At 50.5% G+C, this 19,191-nt stretch overlaps 1 protein-coding gene and 1 long non-coding RNA gene across 6 annotated transcripts in view; one reads left to right on the plus strand and one right to left on the minus strand.

Annotated features, from left to right (window-relative positions):
• Nucleotides 1-218: 218 nt before the first annotated feature.
• LOC141055117 (uncharacterized) lies at nt 219-5,356 on the minus strand. Its single transcript, XR_012221478.1, has 3 exons — nt 5,246-5,356; nt 4,998-5,169; nt 219-1,363 (listed from the first exon to the last, which is right to left on the minus strand). It is a non-coding gene; the product is annotated as an uncharacterized lncRNA (long non-coding RNA).
• Nucleotides 5,160-19,191, plus strand: part of MTG1 (mitochondrial ribosome associated GTPase 1) — a 536,307-nt gene continuing 522,275 nt past the window's right edge. For 4 of the 5 annotated variants that reach the window (XM_073552076.1, XM_073552080.1, XM_073552077.1 and 1 more), the window contains exon 1: nt 5,160-5,319. In XM_073552076.1, the coding sequence (XP_073408177.1) occupies nt 5,235-5,319 (85 nt within the window). In that variant the 5' untranslated portion in view covers nt 5,160-5,234. The remainder of the gene's footprint in view (nt 5,320-19,191) is intronic. The other variant, XM_073552078.1, reaches the window with a different exon arrangement.

Consider the following 19,191-nt stretch of genomic DNA (forward strand, 5'->3'; position numbering starts at 1 on the left):
ATTTTAGTGCGCTCGGCGCACCGTCAAAAGACCACAGCACACGCAAAATCCTACTAACGCACGGTCTGCGCACCCTATGCTAAAGATAGGGTGCGCAGATCGCATGCAGAGATGTGCGATAGTAGGAGATAACTCAGTTATTACAGTACCTTCCATGTGTTACACAGATGCATCATGGGCTTGTCCATGCATGAAATAAAAGGCTAAATTACAACATGGAGACTTAAATCAGAGAAATGTTTTATTTACATTCAGAACCAGTTTAAGAGGAACAAATTAAGATTTCCCACAGAAATCTCAGACTTTTACTTACAGAAATATTGGCTAAATAACATTCTTACATATATAGAAACCTTTCTAATTTTATAAAAGTGCATTTTTTTGCATTGAAAACTTTTGCCTGTTTCATGCAATGCATTTATGTATTGTACAACTGTAATATGCTGTTGGTGCATGCGGGAAGGACTGATGGGAGAGTCTGTGGCTCGGCCCCCCCGGCGCCTGCTTCTGGTGTCTAGGACCAGATATCATAATACCAGCCTTGAATAGTGAAGGAGACGGCAGCCAACCATGAGAGACATCCAAGGTGTGAATGCCCCGTCATGCCAAAGGGAATCTGCTAGATCCAGGCGTAGTAGACCAGCACTGATGGGTTTGTGGACGCCAGGAAGGGGTTGGGCCTGAAGGAAGGTTTCTTTTCCTGGCGGGTAGGAGAGTTGTCCTGTTGCTTGCTTTTTTGGATTGAACATTTCCAAAACAACCACAATTGGACTGTGCGCCTCTTGGGAAGCAGGAGTTTAGTCTTTTGTTGCAGAAGAAAAGTACTCTTACCCTGATAGGTAGAGGGCAGGAAGCACTAGAAAGTTGGCGAGCATGATTGTTCAGGGCGCTGATGGTGTGGCCCGGCCATCAGAGGCTAGATGAGCCGGATTTTTTTTTTTTTTAAGAGTAGGGTCGCAGGAGCCTCTGTCAAACATGGAGGCTGCATGAATAGGAAGGTTTCCCCAGGAGATGTCCATATTGCTCAGGGGAAAACTAGGACATATTTGTCTTGTCCCTTCATTTTTTTAATGGAGCCCCCTCACTGCCTGGAAGGATATACCGGTCCTGAAGATTTCAAATCCTAACCTTTACACTTTCTGGCGGCTGGCAGGTAACGGATTTGTCTTCCCTCCCTACTCTATCTGGCTCTGGGGAGGGGTGAGAGGGTAGGGGATTAGTGGTAAGGACTGTCCAACGGAAAACCGCAAACACTCTTGATGTGTTAGGGCCCTGCCTCGTAGACCACAGATGATATGGTAGTGACAATTCTAGGTGGGAGATCAGAGTGATAACTCCACTCTGTCGCCCTTAAAAGCCATATCTGAAAGAAAAAGGGAAATCATTAATAAAAAAATCAAGACCTAAGGCAGAAACCAGCCTGGGTGGTCCAGACCCATGTCTGCCTCCTACTGACACTAAGCTAAAACAGATTAGCTTCATGCCAGTTGGTTTACCCTCCTAGCATAAGCAGCATACAACCATAGTTTTCTGTGTACCCCAATGAAGCATTAACCACCCCGCACACCAACCAGAGGGACACACAGGGTAAACCCCCCTGTCCAATCATAAACCTCCACCTCACACTAATCAGTGGACCCCACAGGATAAACCCATCAAAGCCCAAATGCTCCTCCCCCCCCCCCCCCAAGCATAAGCCCCCATCGGACGTCCACACGCCCCCAAGCATAAGCCCCCATCGGACGTCCACACGCCCCCAAGCATAAGCCCCCATCGGACGTCCACACGCCCCCAAGCATAAACCCCCATCGGACGTCCCCCCCAAGCATAAACCCTCATCGGACGTCCACCCCCCCTTAAGCCTAAGCCCCTATCGGACGTCCACCCCCCTTAAGCATAAGCCCCTATTGGATGCCATTCCCAGCATAAAACAGTCATCGGACGTCCACCCCTGACCCCCTCCCCAGCATAAACCTCATCGGACGTCCACCCCCCCTTAAGCACAAACCCCCATCGGACGTCCACCCCCTCCCAGCATAAGTCCCATCGGATGTCCAGCTTCCCCAAGTATTAACCCCCACCAGATGGCACCTCTTCCCCAAACAAAAAGCCCTACCAGTCGAATGCCTACCTCAAAATCAATCCCCCCCTTCAAGTCACAACAGATGCAGACAGGCCCCGTTGCCCAAGCATCAAGTCCCCAAGACACTCAGACACCACAATTGTGCATTAAATCCCCCCGGTCCCAAGATCCCAACCAGACCAGGAGTTAATGCACGCTTGTGGGGTCTGTTTGTCCCCGGGGTGTCCCTACTGGGGATAGTGCCCGCTCGTGGGGTCTGGTTGGGCTTCTGGGGGTCGATTAACGCATGCTTGTGGGGTCTGGTAGGGCCCCAGGGGAGGATTAATGCACGCTTGAGAGGTCTGGTTGGGCCCTGCATTAGACCCCCAAGGAGCCCACCAGACCACAAAAGCATGCATTAACCCCCTCCCCGTGAGCCCAACCAGACACACAAGCGTGCATTAAACCGTCCGCACTTGTGGGATCTGGTGGGCTTCTGGGGTAGGATAATGCAGGGTCCACCCAGACCCCGCAAACGTGCATTAACCCCCCCCGGGGCCCAACTAGACCCCAAATGCATGCATTAACCCCCCCCCTGGAGCCCAACCAAACCACAAAAATGTGCACTAATCCGCCCCACAGTGAGGAGCCCACCCAGACCCCACAAGCATTTGCTAATCCTGAAACCCAAACAGAACCCACAAGCGTACATTAACTACCCCTGGGATCCAACCAGAACCCATAAGAGTGCATTAATCCCCCGGGAGCCCAAGAAGACCTCACAAACATGCATTAAACCCCCCCCCCCGGGACCCAAACAGAACCCACAAGCGTGCATTAACCCTGCAAGCGTGTGCATTAAACCCCCCCCCCCCCGGACCCAACCAGACACGGCAAACGTGCATTAACCACCCCCCAGGACCCAACCAGACACGGCAAGCGTGCATTAACCCCCCCCCCCCCCGGGACCCAACCAGACACGGCAAGCGTGCATTAACCCCCCCCCCGGGACCCAACCAGACACGGCAAGCGTGCATTAACCCCCCCCCGGGACCCAACCAGACACGGCAAGCGTGCATTAACCCCCCCCCCCGGGACCCAACCAGACACGGCAAGCGTGCATTAACCCCCCCCCCCCGGGACCCAAACGGACACGGCAAGCGTGCATTAACCCCCCCCCCCCGGGACCCAAACGGACACGGCAAGCGTGCATTAACCCCCCCGGGACCAAACCAGACACGGCAAATGTGCATTAACCCTCCTGGGAGCCCAAGCAGACCCCACAAGCATGTATTAGTACCCCCCCCCCCCCGAAGTACAACCAGAGCCCACAAGCGTGCATCATTAACCCCCCTCTCCCGGGACTGCCAGACACCCCAAGCGTGCATGATTAACCCCCCTCTCCCGGGACTGCCAGACACCCCAAGCGTGCATCATTAACCCCCCTCTCCCGGGACTGCCAGACACCCCAAGCGTGCATCATTAACCCCCCTCTCCCGGGACTGCCAGACACCCCAAGCGTGCATCATTAACCCCCCTCTCTCGGGACTGCCAGACACCCCAAGCGTGCATCATTAACCCCTCTCTCCCGGGACTACCAGACACCACAAGCGTGCATAAACCCCCCTCTCCCGGGACTACCAGACACCACAAGCGTGCATTAACCCCCCAGTACCCAGCCAGACCCCGGGAACGTGCATTAACCCCCCAGTACCCAACCAGACCCCGCAGACGTGCATTAACCCCCCCAGGACCCAACCAGACCCCACAAGCGTGCATTAACCCCCCCCTGACCCAAACAGACCCCACAAGCCAGCCTTAACCCCCCTGGGAGCCCAAGCAGACCCCACAAGTGTGCATTAACCACCCCCCCCCCCCTGACCCAACAGACCACGCAAGTGTGGATTAACCCCCCTGGGAGCCCAAAGCAGACCTCACATGCATGCATTAGTACCCCCCAAAGTACAACCAGACCCCACAAGCGTGCATTAACCCCCACCCAGACCTCACAAGCATGCATTAGTACCCCACCAAGTACAACCAGACCCCCACAAGCGTGCATTAACCCCCACCACCCTACCCCAAACAGACCCCAGAAGCATGCATTAACCCCCTGCCCCAAACAGACCCCAGAAGCATGCATTAGTACCCCCCTCAGAAGTACAACCAGACCCCACAAGTGTGCATTAACCCCCCACCCTCCTGCCCCAACCAGACCCCACAAGCATGCATTAACCCCCTGGACCTCACCAGACACGTAAGCGTGCATTAACCCCCACCCCCTGCCCTAAACAGACCCCACAAGCATGCATTAGTACCCCCCGAAGTACAACCAGACCCCACAAACGTGCATTAACCCCGCACCCCCTGCCCCAAACAGACCCCACAAGCATGCATTAGTACCCCCCGAAGTACAACCAGACCCCACAAGCGTGCATTAACCCCCCAGCCCCCTGCCCCAAACAGACCCCACAAGCATGCATTAAGCCCCCCGGACCCCAAACAGACCTGTAAGCATGCATTAACCCTTACCCCTACCCAAACAGACCCCACAAGCATGCATTAACCCCCCAGACCCCAAATAGACCCTGCAAGCATGCATTAACCCCAAGCAGACCCCACAAGCAAGCACTAACCCCTCCAGACCCTAAACAGACCCCATAGGCGTGCATTAACCCCTACCCAAAGAACCCACAAGCGTGCATTAACTCCACCCCCCCCGACCCCAAATAGACCCCATAAGCATGCATTAACACACACACACCCCCCCCCCCCCCCACCAGCGTGCATTAATTCCCACTTCACTCCGGAGCCCAACAGCTCCCAGCTAAACACCCAAATCCCACAAGTTAGCCCCAAGTATCAGCCCCCATCAACCAAACATCTAAGAAGACCCCACCCTATTACTTACTAAACACTCCTGCCAGTCACTGACCTCTCTCCACACTGCTCACTGACGCGGGCACCAGAGAGACCGCTAAGACACATGTGTAAAGAAGGCTTCTCACCCTGCACCAGACGGCAGAGACAATGGCGTCTTCTCTTCCTGCCTTTGCTGTGAGGACACGCCCCCTCCGTATGACACGCCCCCAGAAATGACATCACACCTGGAAGAAGCCCATACAGTCTAGCATCTATCGTCTAGTGGCTGCTACCTACCTAGTACGGGAAGATGAGGCTCACCTGTCTCCTCCAACGGTCGTTTGACTTTGGTCAGCGGGAGGTCGCACGTTGGTTTCCGGGGCATATGGCTAAGGGTGAGTGAAGCAGTTCTTACCGTGGGGACATTAGCCCTGTGTTTGGAGAGCGGCATGAAAGGCGGAATCCTGTGCGACAGATTCTGGCTGCACATGACTGGAAGAATGAGTCGTCCCGTAGAAGCACTGGTCCTTTGCCACCTGAGGCATGGCTACTCTGTGCCGCATTCAGCGGGGGACCATGGGGGGGAGAGAGTGTGTGCGGCGGTCAGCTGGGGACCATGGGGGGGAGCGCATGTGCGGCGGTCAGCCGGTGACCATGGGGGGGAGCGCATGTGCGGCGGTCAGCCGGTGACCATGGGGGGGAGCGCATGTGCGGCGGTCAGCCGGTGACCATGGGGGGGAGCGCGTGTGTGCGTCGGTCAGCCGGTGACCATGGGGGGGAGCGCGTGTGTGCGGCGGTCAGCCGGTGACCATGGGGGGGAGCGCGTGTGTGCGGCGGTCAGCCGGTGACCATGGGGGGGGAGCGCGTGTGTGCGGCGGTCAGCCGGTGACCATGGGGGGGAGCGCGTGTGTGCGGCGGTCAGCCGGTGACCATGGGGGGGAGCGCGTGTGTGCGGCGGTCAGCCGGTGACCATGGGGGGGAGCGCGTGTGTGCGGCGGTCAGCCGGTGACCATGGGGGGGAGCGCGTGTGTGCGGCGGTCAGCCGGTGACCATGGGGGGGAGCGCGTGTGTGCGGCGGTCAGCCGGTGACCATGGGGGGGAGCGCGTGTGTGCGGCGGTCAGCCGGTGACCATGGGGGGGAGCGCGTGTGTGCGGCGGTCAGCCGGTGACCATGGGGGGGAGCGTGTGCGGCGGTAGTGATGTGTCGTCCATGAACGATCCAAGACAAGAGCCGGCTCTCTGCTGTGAACGGAGAGCCACGAAAATCCCTGAATGGCTCTCACTGGGCATAAAATCGCGGTGTTAAGCAGACGTATCTCTGCCCACCCAAACACAACTCCGCCCGCTCTGCAATTTAAACGGGTCCTATAAAGTGGGTGGGGTTTCGGATGCCTGAGCACATATGCAATAGGGTTGCATTTAGGATCCAAAAAGAGCCGGCTCTTTTTGGTGAGCGGAGCCAGATCACCAAAAAGAGCTAGACTGCCCGTCACTAGGGGGGAGGGGAGAGCAGTTCATCCTCTGGAGTCGCCTATGGAACTAATCCAAACTCTTTCTAGTCCCCACTGACTTCTTAAAATGCACCTGTCACCAGTTTTGTCATATCAACTGACCTTATTCAGCGCTGCTGTCTAGGAATGCTTCTATAACCCCCTGATTCCACCCCACCCCAATTGTATACCCTGTTGTGAATTCTCTCTCTGGCTTCCCTCTGGTGATTACTGAAGATAGTGGAGCTGGGCAGATTGAGAGGGGTTGCGAGTTCTCTTTCTGGGCTCCCTCTGGTGGTTACTGGAGGTAGTGGAGCTGATCTGATTGACAGGCTTGCCACCTGATGAGGAAGGCAATTGGAGATCTGGGGTTTCTGATTGGGATTTAAGACAGCCGACTCCCTCTATCCCTGCTGGTGACTTTTTTTTTCTGTGCCTCCTGAGGTCTGGTGTCTCCTGCTCTTTCCCTGCATGTTCAGCTAAGTGGTTCTTTTGCTATTCTGTTTGCATTTGATCTGGTTTTGTCTCTGCTTTGTGCGGGTCAGCTAGCTGGGGCTGTGCTGAATCACCGCCCATATGTTACTTCTTGTGCCAGTTCTTGTCCCCTTTTATACTGGTCTCTTTTTCCTTTGCTTTCAGAATATATCAGAGTGATGATATAGTGGGGGCGAAGTCGTGCGACTTCAGTGTTTTTTGCATCAGACGTGTTGGACTTTTGCAGGGTTTTTTGTGTTATTGCAGACAGTGTCTTTCCTTTCCTGTCCTGTCTAGTTAGTGTGGGCCCCATTGTTTGCTCAGTCTATTTTCCTGCCTGCGTTTGTATTTTCATCTTGTCTCACCAACAATATATGTTTGGGGGCTATCTGGGGCAGTTTAGATTTCCCCTTTCTTGCTTTAGGCTTAGTTAGCTCTCTGGCTGTGCCAAGGCATCTAGGATCATCGTAGGTACGCTCCACGGCTACTGCTAGTTGTGTGGACAGGATCGGGGGGTCTGCATCCGCTTAGTTACCAACCTCTCTGGTTTTCTGTGGCTTAGCCTGGGCCTGCTATCCTCCTCGGTGACCCATTCATAACAATACCCCTCAAAAACCTTTTCAAGTTCTCCCACGCTGTATGATGATCAGGTTGGTCTGATGAGTGTGGTTTCTGGCCTCTCCATCCCTCCCCTATCTTCTGCTTGTCGGACTCCTTTAACTGACATGGACGAGTCCTCGTGTCATCCACACTTCCGGGTGAAATCTTGTGCACAGAAATCGTGGCTCATGCCTACTCTGTGCTTTGCCCTACTGCGAGCTGAGCCAAAAAAACATAAGTGTGCCCGCGATAGGGCTAAGCATGTTGCGCAGGCTCAAGATTTAACCCAGCAGTGTGTATGATGTAAGGCGTCGTCCATGTCAGTTAAAGGAGGCCAGCAAGCAGAAGCTGGGGGTGAGGGATGGAGAGGCCACAAACCACGCCCATTGGACCGACCTGATACCATATAGCGTTGGAGAACTTAATAAGGTTTTTAGAACTATACAGGGGAAGTCGGGGTTATAGAAGTATTTCTGGACGGCAACACAGCTGCTGAATAAGGTCATAGTCTTATTTCATATGTGACAAAATGGTGACAGGTTCCCTTTTAAACTTAAGTCTTAGAAAAGCTACTCAAAGTAAAGCATGAATCCAGTGATAAGTTTCCTTTAAAAGGGCTTTCCAAGAATAGAAAACAAATAACTAAGGGAAATGTCATTAACCCCTCCTTGAGCCAATTTCTGTATTTGTGCTTTTATCTTTCCTCCTCTTCATAGAGCAATATGATGACTTGGTTTTGCATAACGAGTTGCACTTCTGAATGACTCCATTAATTTTAAAGTAGAAAAACTGAAATAATGCAATAGGGGTTTATCTGAGAGACAATGGCTCCAACCATCGACCCCACAGCACTGCCGCACTACTGAGCATGTACCTAAAGGGCAGCACAGATTCATCTCAACTAAAAGCTGAGATCAGGGACAGAACAGACATTTATAGGACATTTCCCTGACCCCACAGCACTGCCGCACTACTGAGCATGTACCTAAAGGGCAGCACAGATTCATCTCAACTAAAAGCCGAGATCAGGGACAGAACAGACATTTATAGGACATTTCCCTGACCCCACAGCACTGATCACTACTGAGCATGTACATAAAGGGCAGCACAGATTCATCTCAACTAAAAGCCGAGATCAGGGACAGAACAGACATTTATAGGACATTTCCCTGACTCCACAGCACTGGTCACTACTGAGCATGTACATAACATGCAGCACAGATTCATCTCAACTAAAAGCCGAGATCAGGGACAGAACAGACATTTCCCTGACCCCACAGCACTGATCACTACTGAGCATGTACATAAAGGGCAGCACAGATTCATCTCAGCTAAGAGCCAAGATCAGGAACAGAACAGACATTTATAGGACATTTCCCTGACCCCACAGCACTGCCTAACTACTGAGCATGTACATAACGTGCAGCACAGATTCATCTCAACTAAAAGCCGAGATCAGGGACAGAACAGACATTTATAGGACATTTCCCTGACTCCACAGCACTGATCACTACTGAGCATGTACATAAAGGGCAGCACAGATTCATCTCAACTAAAAGCCGAGATCAGGGACAGAACAGACATTTATAGGACAGTTCCCTGACTCCTGACCCCACAGCACTGGTCACTACTGAGCATGTACATAACGGGCAGCACAGATTCATCTCCGCTAAAAGCCAAGATCAGGGACAGAACAGACATTTATAGGACAGTTCCCTGACCCCACAGCACTGGTCACTACTGAGCATGTACATAACGGGCAGCACAGATTCATCTCAACTAAGAGCCAAGATCAGGAACAGGACAGACATTTATAGGACATTTCCCTGACCCCACAGCACTACCTCACTACTGAGCATGTACATAAAGGGCAGCACAGATCCATCTCAACTAAAAGCCGAGATCAGGGACAGAACAGACATTTATAGGACATTTCCCTGACTCCACAGCACTGCCTCACTACTGAGCATGTACCTAAAGGGCAGCACAGATCCATCTCATCTAAAAGCCGATATCAGGGACAGACATTTATAGGACATTTCCCTGACTCCACAGCACTGGTCACTACTGAGCATGTACATAACGTGCAGCACAGATTCATCTCAACTAAAAGCCGAGATCAGGAACAGAACAGACATTTATAGGACATTTCCCTGACCCCACAGCACTGATCACTACTGAGCATGTACATAAAGGGCAGCACAGATTCATCTCAACTAAAAGCTGAGATCAGGGACAGAACAGACATTTCCCTGACTCCTGACCCCACAGCACTGATCACTACTAAGCATGTACATAAAGGGAAGCACAGATTCATCTCAACTAAGAGCCGAGATCAGGGACAGAACAGACATTTATAGGACATTTCCCTGACTCCACAGCACTGATCACTACTGAGCATGTGCATAAAGGGCAGCACAGATTCATCTCAACTAAGAGCCGAGATCAGGAACAGAGCAGACATTTATAGGACATTTCCCTGACTCCACAGCACTGATCACTACTGAGCATGTATATAAAAGGCAGCACAGATTCATCTCAACTAAGAGCCGAGATCAGGGACAGAACAGACATTTATAGGACATTTCCCTGACTCCACAGCACTGATCACTACTGAGCATGTATATAAAAGGCAGCACAGATTCATCTCAACTAAGAGCCGAGATCAGGAACAGAGCAGACATTTATAGGACATTTCCCTGACCCCACAGCACTGCCTCACTACTGAGCATGTACATAAAGGGCAGCACAGATTCATCTCATCTAAGAGCCGAGATCAGGGACAGAACAGACATTTATAGGACATTTCCCTGACCCCACAGCACTGCCTCACTACTGAGCATGTGCATAAAGGGCAGCACAGATTCATCTCAACTAAGAGCCGAGATCAGGGACAGAACAGACATAGGACATTTCCCTGACTCCAAAGCACTTATCACTACTGAGCATGTACATAAAGGGCAGCACAGATTCATCTCAACTAAGAGCCGAGATCAGGGACAGAACAGACATTTATAGGACATTTCCCTGACTCCAAAGCACTGATCACTACTGAGCATGTACATAAAGTACAGCACAGATCATCTCAACTAAGAGCCGAGATCAGGAACAGGACAGACATTTATAGGACATTTCCCTGACTCCACAGCACTGATCACTATTGAGCATGTACATAACGGGCAGCACAGATTCATCTCAACTAAGAGCCGAGATCAGGAACAGGACAGACATTTATAGGACATTTCCCTGACTCCACAGCACTGATCACTATTGAGCATGTACATAACGGGCAGCACAGATTCATCTCAACTAAGAGCCGAGATCAGGAACAGGACAGACATTTATAGGACATTTCCCTGACCCCACAGCACTACCTCACTACTGAGCATGTACATAAAGGGCAGCACAGATCCATCTCAACTAAAAGCCGAGATCAGGGACAGAACAGACATTTATAGGACATTTCCCTGACTCCACAGCACTGGTCACTACTGAGCATGTACATAACGTGCAGCACAGATTCATCTCAACTAAAAGCCGAGATCAGGAACAGAACAGACATTTATAGGACATTTCCCTGACCCCACAGCACTGATCACTACTGAGCATGTACATAAAGGGCAGCACAGATTCATCTCAACTAAAAGCTGAGATCAGGGACAGAACAGACATTTCCCTGACTCCTGACCCCACAGCACTGATCACTACTAAGCATGTACATAAAGGGAAGCACAGATTCATCTCATCTAAAAGCCGAGATCAGGAACAGAGCAGACATTTATTGGACATTTCCCTGACCCCACAGCACTGCCTCACTACTGAGCATGTACATAAAGGGCAGCACAGATTCATCTCATCTAAGAGCCGAGATCAGGGACAGAACAGACATTTATTGGACATTTCCCTGACTCCACAGCACTGCCTCACTACTGAGCATGTACATAAAGGGCAGCACAGATCCATCTCATCTAAAAGCCGAGATCAGGGACAGACATTTATAGGACATTTCCCTGACTCCACAGCACTGCCTCACTACTGAGCATGTACATAAAGGGAAGCACAGATTCATCTCAACTAAAAGCCGAGATCAGGGACAGAACAGACATTTATAGGACATTTCCCTGACTCCACAGCACTGGCTCACTACTGAGCATGTACATAAAGGGCAGCAGGAAAAATAGAAGTGGATCCAGCTCACTCACAGGGCTTATTTAAAAATTAGAAAACTTTTATTGGATGATCCTTAAATTCAAAATGACAAAACAGACATCTCACATGGCACAGCAGTGACGGGAGTGATGTGTAATAAGACCATACGTGTTTCGAGCAACACGGCTCTTGAACACTGGTTACCAACTAAAAGCTGAGACCAGGGTCAGAACAGACATTTATAGGACATTTCTCCAGTCACCTTCCACGACAGTCACCTTGGGAGGATGTTTCCCTGCCCTAATGGGGGACAGGAAACACAAAGAGCTTAAATAACCCTCCCCTTCCTGCTACCTCCAGTGTTTTCCTGTTCCCCCCCCCCCCCCCCCCCAGTGGGGCATGGAGAGGTTACAAGGGTTGCCGTGGCCGGTGAGCGGAGCCCTATGGACTTGCATGCCGGGCAGCTGAGGTCTGGGGGGGGGTTCGCCTCTCCTCCTCCACAGGGCTGCTCTCATCTCTATCTGATGTGACTCAGGACCTCTCCCGTGCCTCTTCTGGGGTAAAGCGGGGCGGTGTAATGCAGCCGGAGTCCTCTGGTAGCTCCCCGGCATCCTCCTTCCTCCCACGCAGTCGACACCGGGCCCGCACGCACTGGAGGTGATGTCGCATCTCAACGTTTGTGGCGGCGCACTTCCGGTTTCGCGTCCTCCTGCGTTCCAGGGTGTAATGTATGCGCCGGGCACCTGGAGGATACAATGGCAGCCAGGGTTGTGCCCAGAGGTTCCTCCCCGTGGACCAGGAGGAAGGAGGGGCACAATCACTGATCGCTATGAGCGCCCATATAACTGGGTCACAAGCTCTTGGTAAGCGCAGTTTATCTGTTGGTGTCTGGTGCTGACAATGGACGGCGACAAATCCTCGACATCTGCATCTGCGGAGCCCAGCGTTCCCCCTCCTACTGTGAGTAGCAGGGCCGGTCCCATACTGTCCAATCTTTGGTGGCACGGGTCATTGAGTATACATTCTCTCTCCTTTCAGGAAGAAAAGGTCTCTGGCCCAAGGAATAAACCCAGCTGCAAGTGTGGCATCTGTGGTGCAAGGCTTCCCTCTGATTATAAAAAGCTATGCCAACCTTATACGCAGGACTTCCTACCTACCGAATAGCCCTCCCTGTTTGACAGTATCAAAACGCTCATTAAGCAGGAGGTACAGACCTCCATAGCAGCATTTGCCCAGACCTCGGTGCCTCAGCCCCCTCTTCAAATAAAGAGGAAAGTAGCACCTACGGAGACCGATTCAGATTCGGGTGCAGTCCGTACCTCGGGGTCTGAGGACATTTGGGAAAAAGATGGCTCCACATCCACCCCCAAACCCGACACTAAAAAGTACTACTTCTCTTCTGAGGATATGGAAGAGCTGGTCTCCATGGTGAGAAACACCATGGGGGTTGAGGAAGAGGAGTTGAAGCTCTCAGTTCAGGATGAGATGTTTGGGGGGCTGAAACCCAGAGGTGGGAAAGGTTTTCCAGTACATGAAAATGTCCAAAATCTGATAGTTCAGGAGTGGTCCTCCCCTGAAAAAGGACTTGGTGTACCCTCTGAACTCAAAAATCTCTTTCCTCTCGAGGGTGACAATTCTATTTGGGATATCCCTAAGATAGATGTCCAAGTCTCTAAAGTAACTAAGAAGACTTCCCTCCACTTCGAGGATTCTTCTCAATTGAAAGATCCCATGGATCATAAAATAGAATGTCGCCTTAAAAAATCCTGGGAAGCATCTACGAATTTGCTCAAAACAAATGTAGCCTCTACTTGTGTCGCCAGAGCTTTATTTCTCTGGCTTCGCATGCTAGAGGAGCATCTCTCTGGGTACTCCCAGGGAAGAAATCTTAGATTCCCTTCCCCTTCTCCAAAAAAGCAACGGGCTTTTTAGACGGTGCGGGTAGCGGCAAGGTCCTTGGTCCTCTCTAATTCGGCTAGAAGGACCCTTTGGCTGAAGTCGTGGGGAGGTGACATCACCTCTAAGACAAAGCTCTGTGCCATCCCCTTCCAGGGCACCACGTGTTCAGTCCAGTCTTGGATGACATCCTCGAGAAAGCCTCGGATAAAGAAATCGCTTCCTGAACAGAAAACTTCCAGGAGACTGTTTTTTCGTCCCCCACAAGAGCAGTCCTCCCAGAAGGAGTTCAGGGGGAAGGGCAAGATGGGACGGTGGAGCTACCCGAAGGGGGGTAGAGGGAAGAACATCCTCGTCCCTCAGCAACAGCAACCCCCGGACAAACAGTGACTTCCGGTGGGGGGGGTTGACTCACTCAGTTCTTCGCCCGATGGCAGTCCATGACCTCGAACCAGTAAATCCTTCACACCATACAATTCGGGCTGAAATTGGTGTTTGAACAACCCCCTCCCTTCAACTACAAGATCTGCTACGAGAAGAAGTAATCTCATACCTACCTCAGCAGGAAATAGGCAGAGGACATTATTCCCGCCTATTCTTCATGAGGAAGCCCTCCGGAAAATACATGCTCATCATAAACTTAAATCGATTCAGGGGTTTCATCAAATACCGGAGGTTCAAGATGGAGTCGTTGAAATCGGCGATCCCTCTTATTGGGCGAGGCTGGCTGATGGCTATGATAGACCTGAGGGATGCTTATTATGTCCCAATCCGTCTGGATCAGAAAGTTCCTGAGGTTCGCGGTCTCCCACGATCGGGGGATCAGCCATCTCCAGTTCAATGCCCTCCCGTTTGGCGTGTCTCCAGCACCAAGGGTGTTTACAAAAATTGTGAGGGAAGCAGTTATTTTCATCCGTCTTAAAGGAATATTTATTGTGACATATTTAGATGACCTGCTCATTATCGCTCCATCGATATCTTGACTAAACCAGGACGTGTCAAAGACCCTGCGGATCCTCGAATCCCTAGGTTGGATCCTGATTCTTCAGAAGTCGGACCTTCCCCAAGGAAAAAAAATTCCTGGTGGTTCTCTTAGACTTGGGGGTGGGTGAAGGACATCCTTTCTTCCCGAGGATCGTCAACTGGACCATCGTCAGAGAATCGTCCGATTCAGAGAACAAAGAAAGGGCACTGACTCTGAGGGACGCCATGTTTGTTCTGGGGTCCCTGATGTTGTGTATCCAGGCGGTGTCCTGGGCTCAGACACATAGCGAATCCTTCATTCATATGTCTTGGTAAACTCGAAGTATCGAAACAATCTGTCAAGAAGAATTCTTCTTCCAGGACACGTGAAATCGGCCCTCTTGTGGTGGCTGAATTACTGAAACTTGAGGCCGGGTGTAAGCTGGGATCAGCTTCCCCTGAAAATACTTTGTGCCAATGCCAGCCTGGGAGGGTGGGGGACTCATGGTGGAGGAATCTTACTTCCAGTGACGATGGTCCCAGGACATAAGAGCCAGATCTTCGAATCTAAGATAATTGAAGGTGGTGGAAGAAGCACTAATAGCCGCTTCATCCCTTATCCAGAACCATCACGTTCGGATCTATTCCGACAACGTAACCATGGTAGCCTACCTCAGACACCAGGTGGGTACGAAGTATGCCAGCCTAAAGGCAGTGGCGGCAAGAATTTGCCTCTGGGCGGAGAATCACCTCTTGTCCATTTCAGCGGTACACCTGAAAGGATTAGACAACATCCAGGCCGACTTCCTCAGCAGGAATGATGTCTGAACCCAAGCGGTCTTCCAATCTCTGACCGCGAGATGGGTGGACCCAGAGGTCGACCTATTTGTGAATGCTCAAAACGCAAAGACGGCAACATATTTCTCCCTCAGTCTCACGTACGGAGAACAGACGCTTTTGCCCATCCATGGGTCTTCAGACTAGCTTATGCCTTCCTGCCGATCCCTATGCTGGCAAGGACGCTACAAAAGTTCCGTTTGGAAAAGGTCACGACAATCCTGGTTGCTCCATTGTGGCCAGGGCGAAGCTGGTACAGCACCCTGTTGGACATGGCCCAGGAAGGTCCCTTACTCCTACCCCAAAAAACCAACCTCCTTCATCAGGGTCCACTACTGTACCCAAATCCCAACAAACTGAACCTGGCAGCTTGGTTACTGAGGCCAACATCCTGAAGGCCAGAGGTCTCTCGGATGGGGTAATCCGGACCCTTCAAAAAAGCAGGAAACCGGTAACCAATGCCATATATGGCAAAGTATGGAAGAAGTTTTCCTGGTGTATTCCTAGTGTCCCTGATCCCTTCTGTTGTGAGTTCATTCTCTGGTCCACCAGTTGTGAGTTCTCCTTCCAGACTCCCTCTGGTGGTAACAGGAGGTAGTGAGGCTGATTTAATCAGTAGAGATCTGCCACCTGATAATGAGGATGACGATTGGACCTCAGGAATCTTAGACTGGATTTAAGACAGCCGACGCCCTACTCTGTGCTGGTGATTGCTTCTGGCTTCTCAGGTCTTAGCTTGAGAAGGCTGGAACAGAGCTGAAAACCAAGTGTTTTTGCTAATGTTCACACTTGATTTTGTTGGTCTATTCAGTTTTGTGTGTTCAGCCAGCCCCAGCTGGGGCTGTGCTGAATTTCCACTCTTATTTATCTGTATTTACCAATTTGCTTTTTAGTCCCTTATTAGATTTGCCTCTTTTTGCTCTGTCTCAGAATATTTCAGAGTGCTGATATAGTGGGAGAAGTCTAGTGACTTCAAGGTTAATTTTGTTATCACAAGTGTTGGACATTATTTTTGCAGGGTTTTTGGCAGATTGCAGACAGTGTCTTTCCTTTCCTATCCTTTATAGTTAGTTTGGGCCCCATCGTTTGCTCAGCCTATTTTACTGCCTGTGTTTGTGTTTTCATCTTGTTTCACTGTCAATACATGTGTGGGGGCTGTCTATTCCTTTGGGGTCTGCTCTGGGGCAGTTAGTTTTCCCTTTTCTTGCTTTAGGCTTATTTACTCCTCCGGCGGTGACGAGGCGTCTAGATCATCGTAGGAACGCTCCACTGCTACTGCTAGTTGTGTGGTTAGGATCAGGGATCTGCAATCTGCATAGTTACCAACCTCTCTGGTTTTCTGGGACTTATCTTTTTGTTGTCATCCTCGGTGACCCATTCATAACACCCTTCCATCCAAATATTGCTCCTAGATTTCCTACAGAAGGGTTTAGAGCTAGGGCCTACCTCAAGCACTCTGTTGTGAGTTCATTTTCCCCTTCACCTTTGATGTCTGATGAACTCCCTCTGCTGGTGAAGAGGTAGTGAAATTGATTGGGATGGGAAGAACCTGTCATCTGAACAGGCGGAGTGTGATTGGACATCTGGAATGTCTGAGTGGATATAAGGCAGCCGACGCCCTGCAGGGTTTGCTGGTGATCTTTTCTGCTCTGAGCTCTGGCATCCAGTTTTAGTTCCTGTCTACTAAAAGCTGTTTTGCCCTGCTATTATTCCATGAGATTTTGTCTGGTTTCCTTAGTGTTTGTATTAAGCCAGTCCTGGTTGGGACTGGCTGAATTCCATTTTTGTCTCTGATCAGTTGATCTCTTTGCTCTGTTTCAGAATATACCGGAGTGCTGATATAGTGATTTTGAAGTCTACCGACTTCAGGGCCTTTTTTCCTATCAGACGGTTGGGACATTTTTGTAGGTTTTTTTTTGGATTGCAGCCAGCATCTTTTCTGTCCTGTTTTTTCGCATTTTTGCGGCGTTTTTAAACACGCGATTTTGCCGTGAAAACGCAGAAAAAAGCATCCCATGCAATCCTATGGCATGCTGCACATGCTGTGCTAATGCTGCGTATTTTTCCGCAGCAGCATTGCATTACGGGAAAATACACGGCATGTTAATTCTTTGTGCGGAATCGCGGGAAAATTCCCGCACACAGGATTGCATTGTTCAGCTTACTTTGCATGTGGCTATGCCCACCATGCGAAAATTAAGCGGAAAATGTGCGGATGGTACCCACGATCTGGAGGAGAGGAGATTCATGTTCTCACCTTCCGGCGTCACCAAGCCTTGGCGATGCTCCCGCCAACTCCCGTTCCCAGGGATGCCTTGCGACAATAACCTTTGATGACGTCGTGGTCTCGCGAGACAGAGACATCAAAGGTCATTGTCACAAGGCATCCCTGGTAACGGGACTTGCCGGGAGCATTGCGAGGATCGGGAACGCTGCGCGGGACGCCGGAAGGTGAGAAACACTTTTTTTTTTATTTTTTTATTTTTTTATTTTTAACATTATATCTTTTACAACTGATGCTGCATAGGCAGCCTCAATAGTAAAAAGTTGGTCACACTAGTCAAACACTGTTTGACAAGTGTGACCAACCTGTCAGTTTTCCAAGCGATGCTACAGATCGCATGGAAAACGCTAGCATTCTGCAAGCTAATTACGCTTGCAAATCGCTAGTTTTTCAGCGGGAATTTAAAATGCTGATTTCCGCGGGAATTCCACACGTGTGCACATAGCCTTATAGGACATTTCCCTCACAACACAGCACTGCCTCACTACTGAGCCTGTACATAAAGGGCAGCACAGATTCATCTCAACTAAAAATCAGGAACAGAACAGACATTTATTGGACATTTCATAACTTTCCCAAATTCTTAAAGGGAATCCGTCACTGGAAGTTGGCGGCATATGTAAATGGCCTGTGTCCGGTCCGATGGGCGGTGTTTCTTTTTTTTTTTCCCGCCCCCTATCTGCAATCTTTTCTGGAATTCTAGTAGTTCTCCATAGTTCGCGCATGCACAAAACAATCGCGCAATTATGCTTTGCCCAACTGCGGGCAAAGCCGTAAATCATTACTGCGCATGCGCCGGTACACTATGTCCTGGAACACAGCGAAATACTTCTGGGACATAGTGTACCGGCGCATGCGCAGTAATGATTTTTGGCTTTGCCCGCAGTTTGGCGAAGCATATTGCGTGAAGCAAGATTGCTTTGCGCACGCGCGAACTATGGAGTACAGCTACTAGAATTCCGGAAAAGATTGCGGACGGGGGGCCAAGGATGGGGAGGAGAAAAAAAGAAACACCGCCCATCGGACCGGACACAGGCCATTTACATAGGCTGCCAACTTCCGGTGACAGATTCCCTTTAATATAATATTTACAGCACATCCTGCACTGAACTACTAGTCTGTTCATTTTATACCGACTCCACCAAAATGTACACCAACGCTACACCCCTGGTGACCACAATCACTGAAAGGCTCAAACCTATTGCAGACCCACAGCTAAGATAACTCAAGTGGGTCAATTTTGAGCTGCTCAAGCATAGAAGAGGAAAACTATGCAGGAATGTGTTTTTTGTCAGCACTTCTCAAAATTCCAAACTTCTTCATTAGGATAAACCACAGTGTGTAATACAATGGAGGTATAAATAGACATTACATTAGAAAATACACTTGTATGTTAACGGACCTGTCATGAACTGGAGGTGTTTGGTTGCCCCCAGTTCGTCAGAGAACTTATTCCACTTTCCAGTTCCGGTTTGGAACTTGCAGCTCTCTGGCGCCCCCCTTACCTAGAGGTCAGTCAGGGAACTACACTTAGGATAAGTAGTTGCCAGAAGGGCCTCCTTGCTGTGTACTGG

Source organism: Dendrobates tinctorius, unplaced genomic scaffold, assembly GCF_039654945.1.
Source record: "Dendrobates tinctorius isolate UK_male_01 unplaced genomic scaffold, ASM3965494v1 ptg000184l, whole genome shotgun sequence".
Taxonomy (NCBI): Eukaryota; Metazoa; Chordata; class Amphibia; order Anura; family Dendrobatidae; genus Dendrobates; species Dendrobates tinctorius.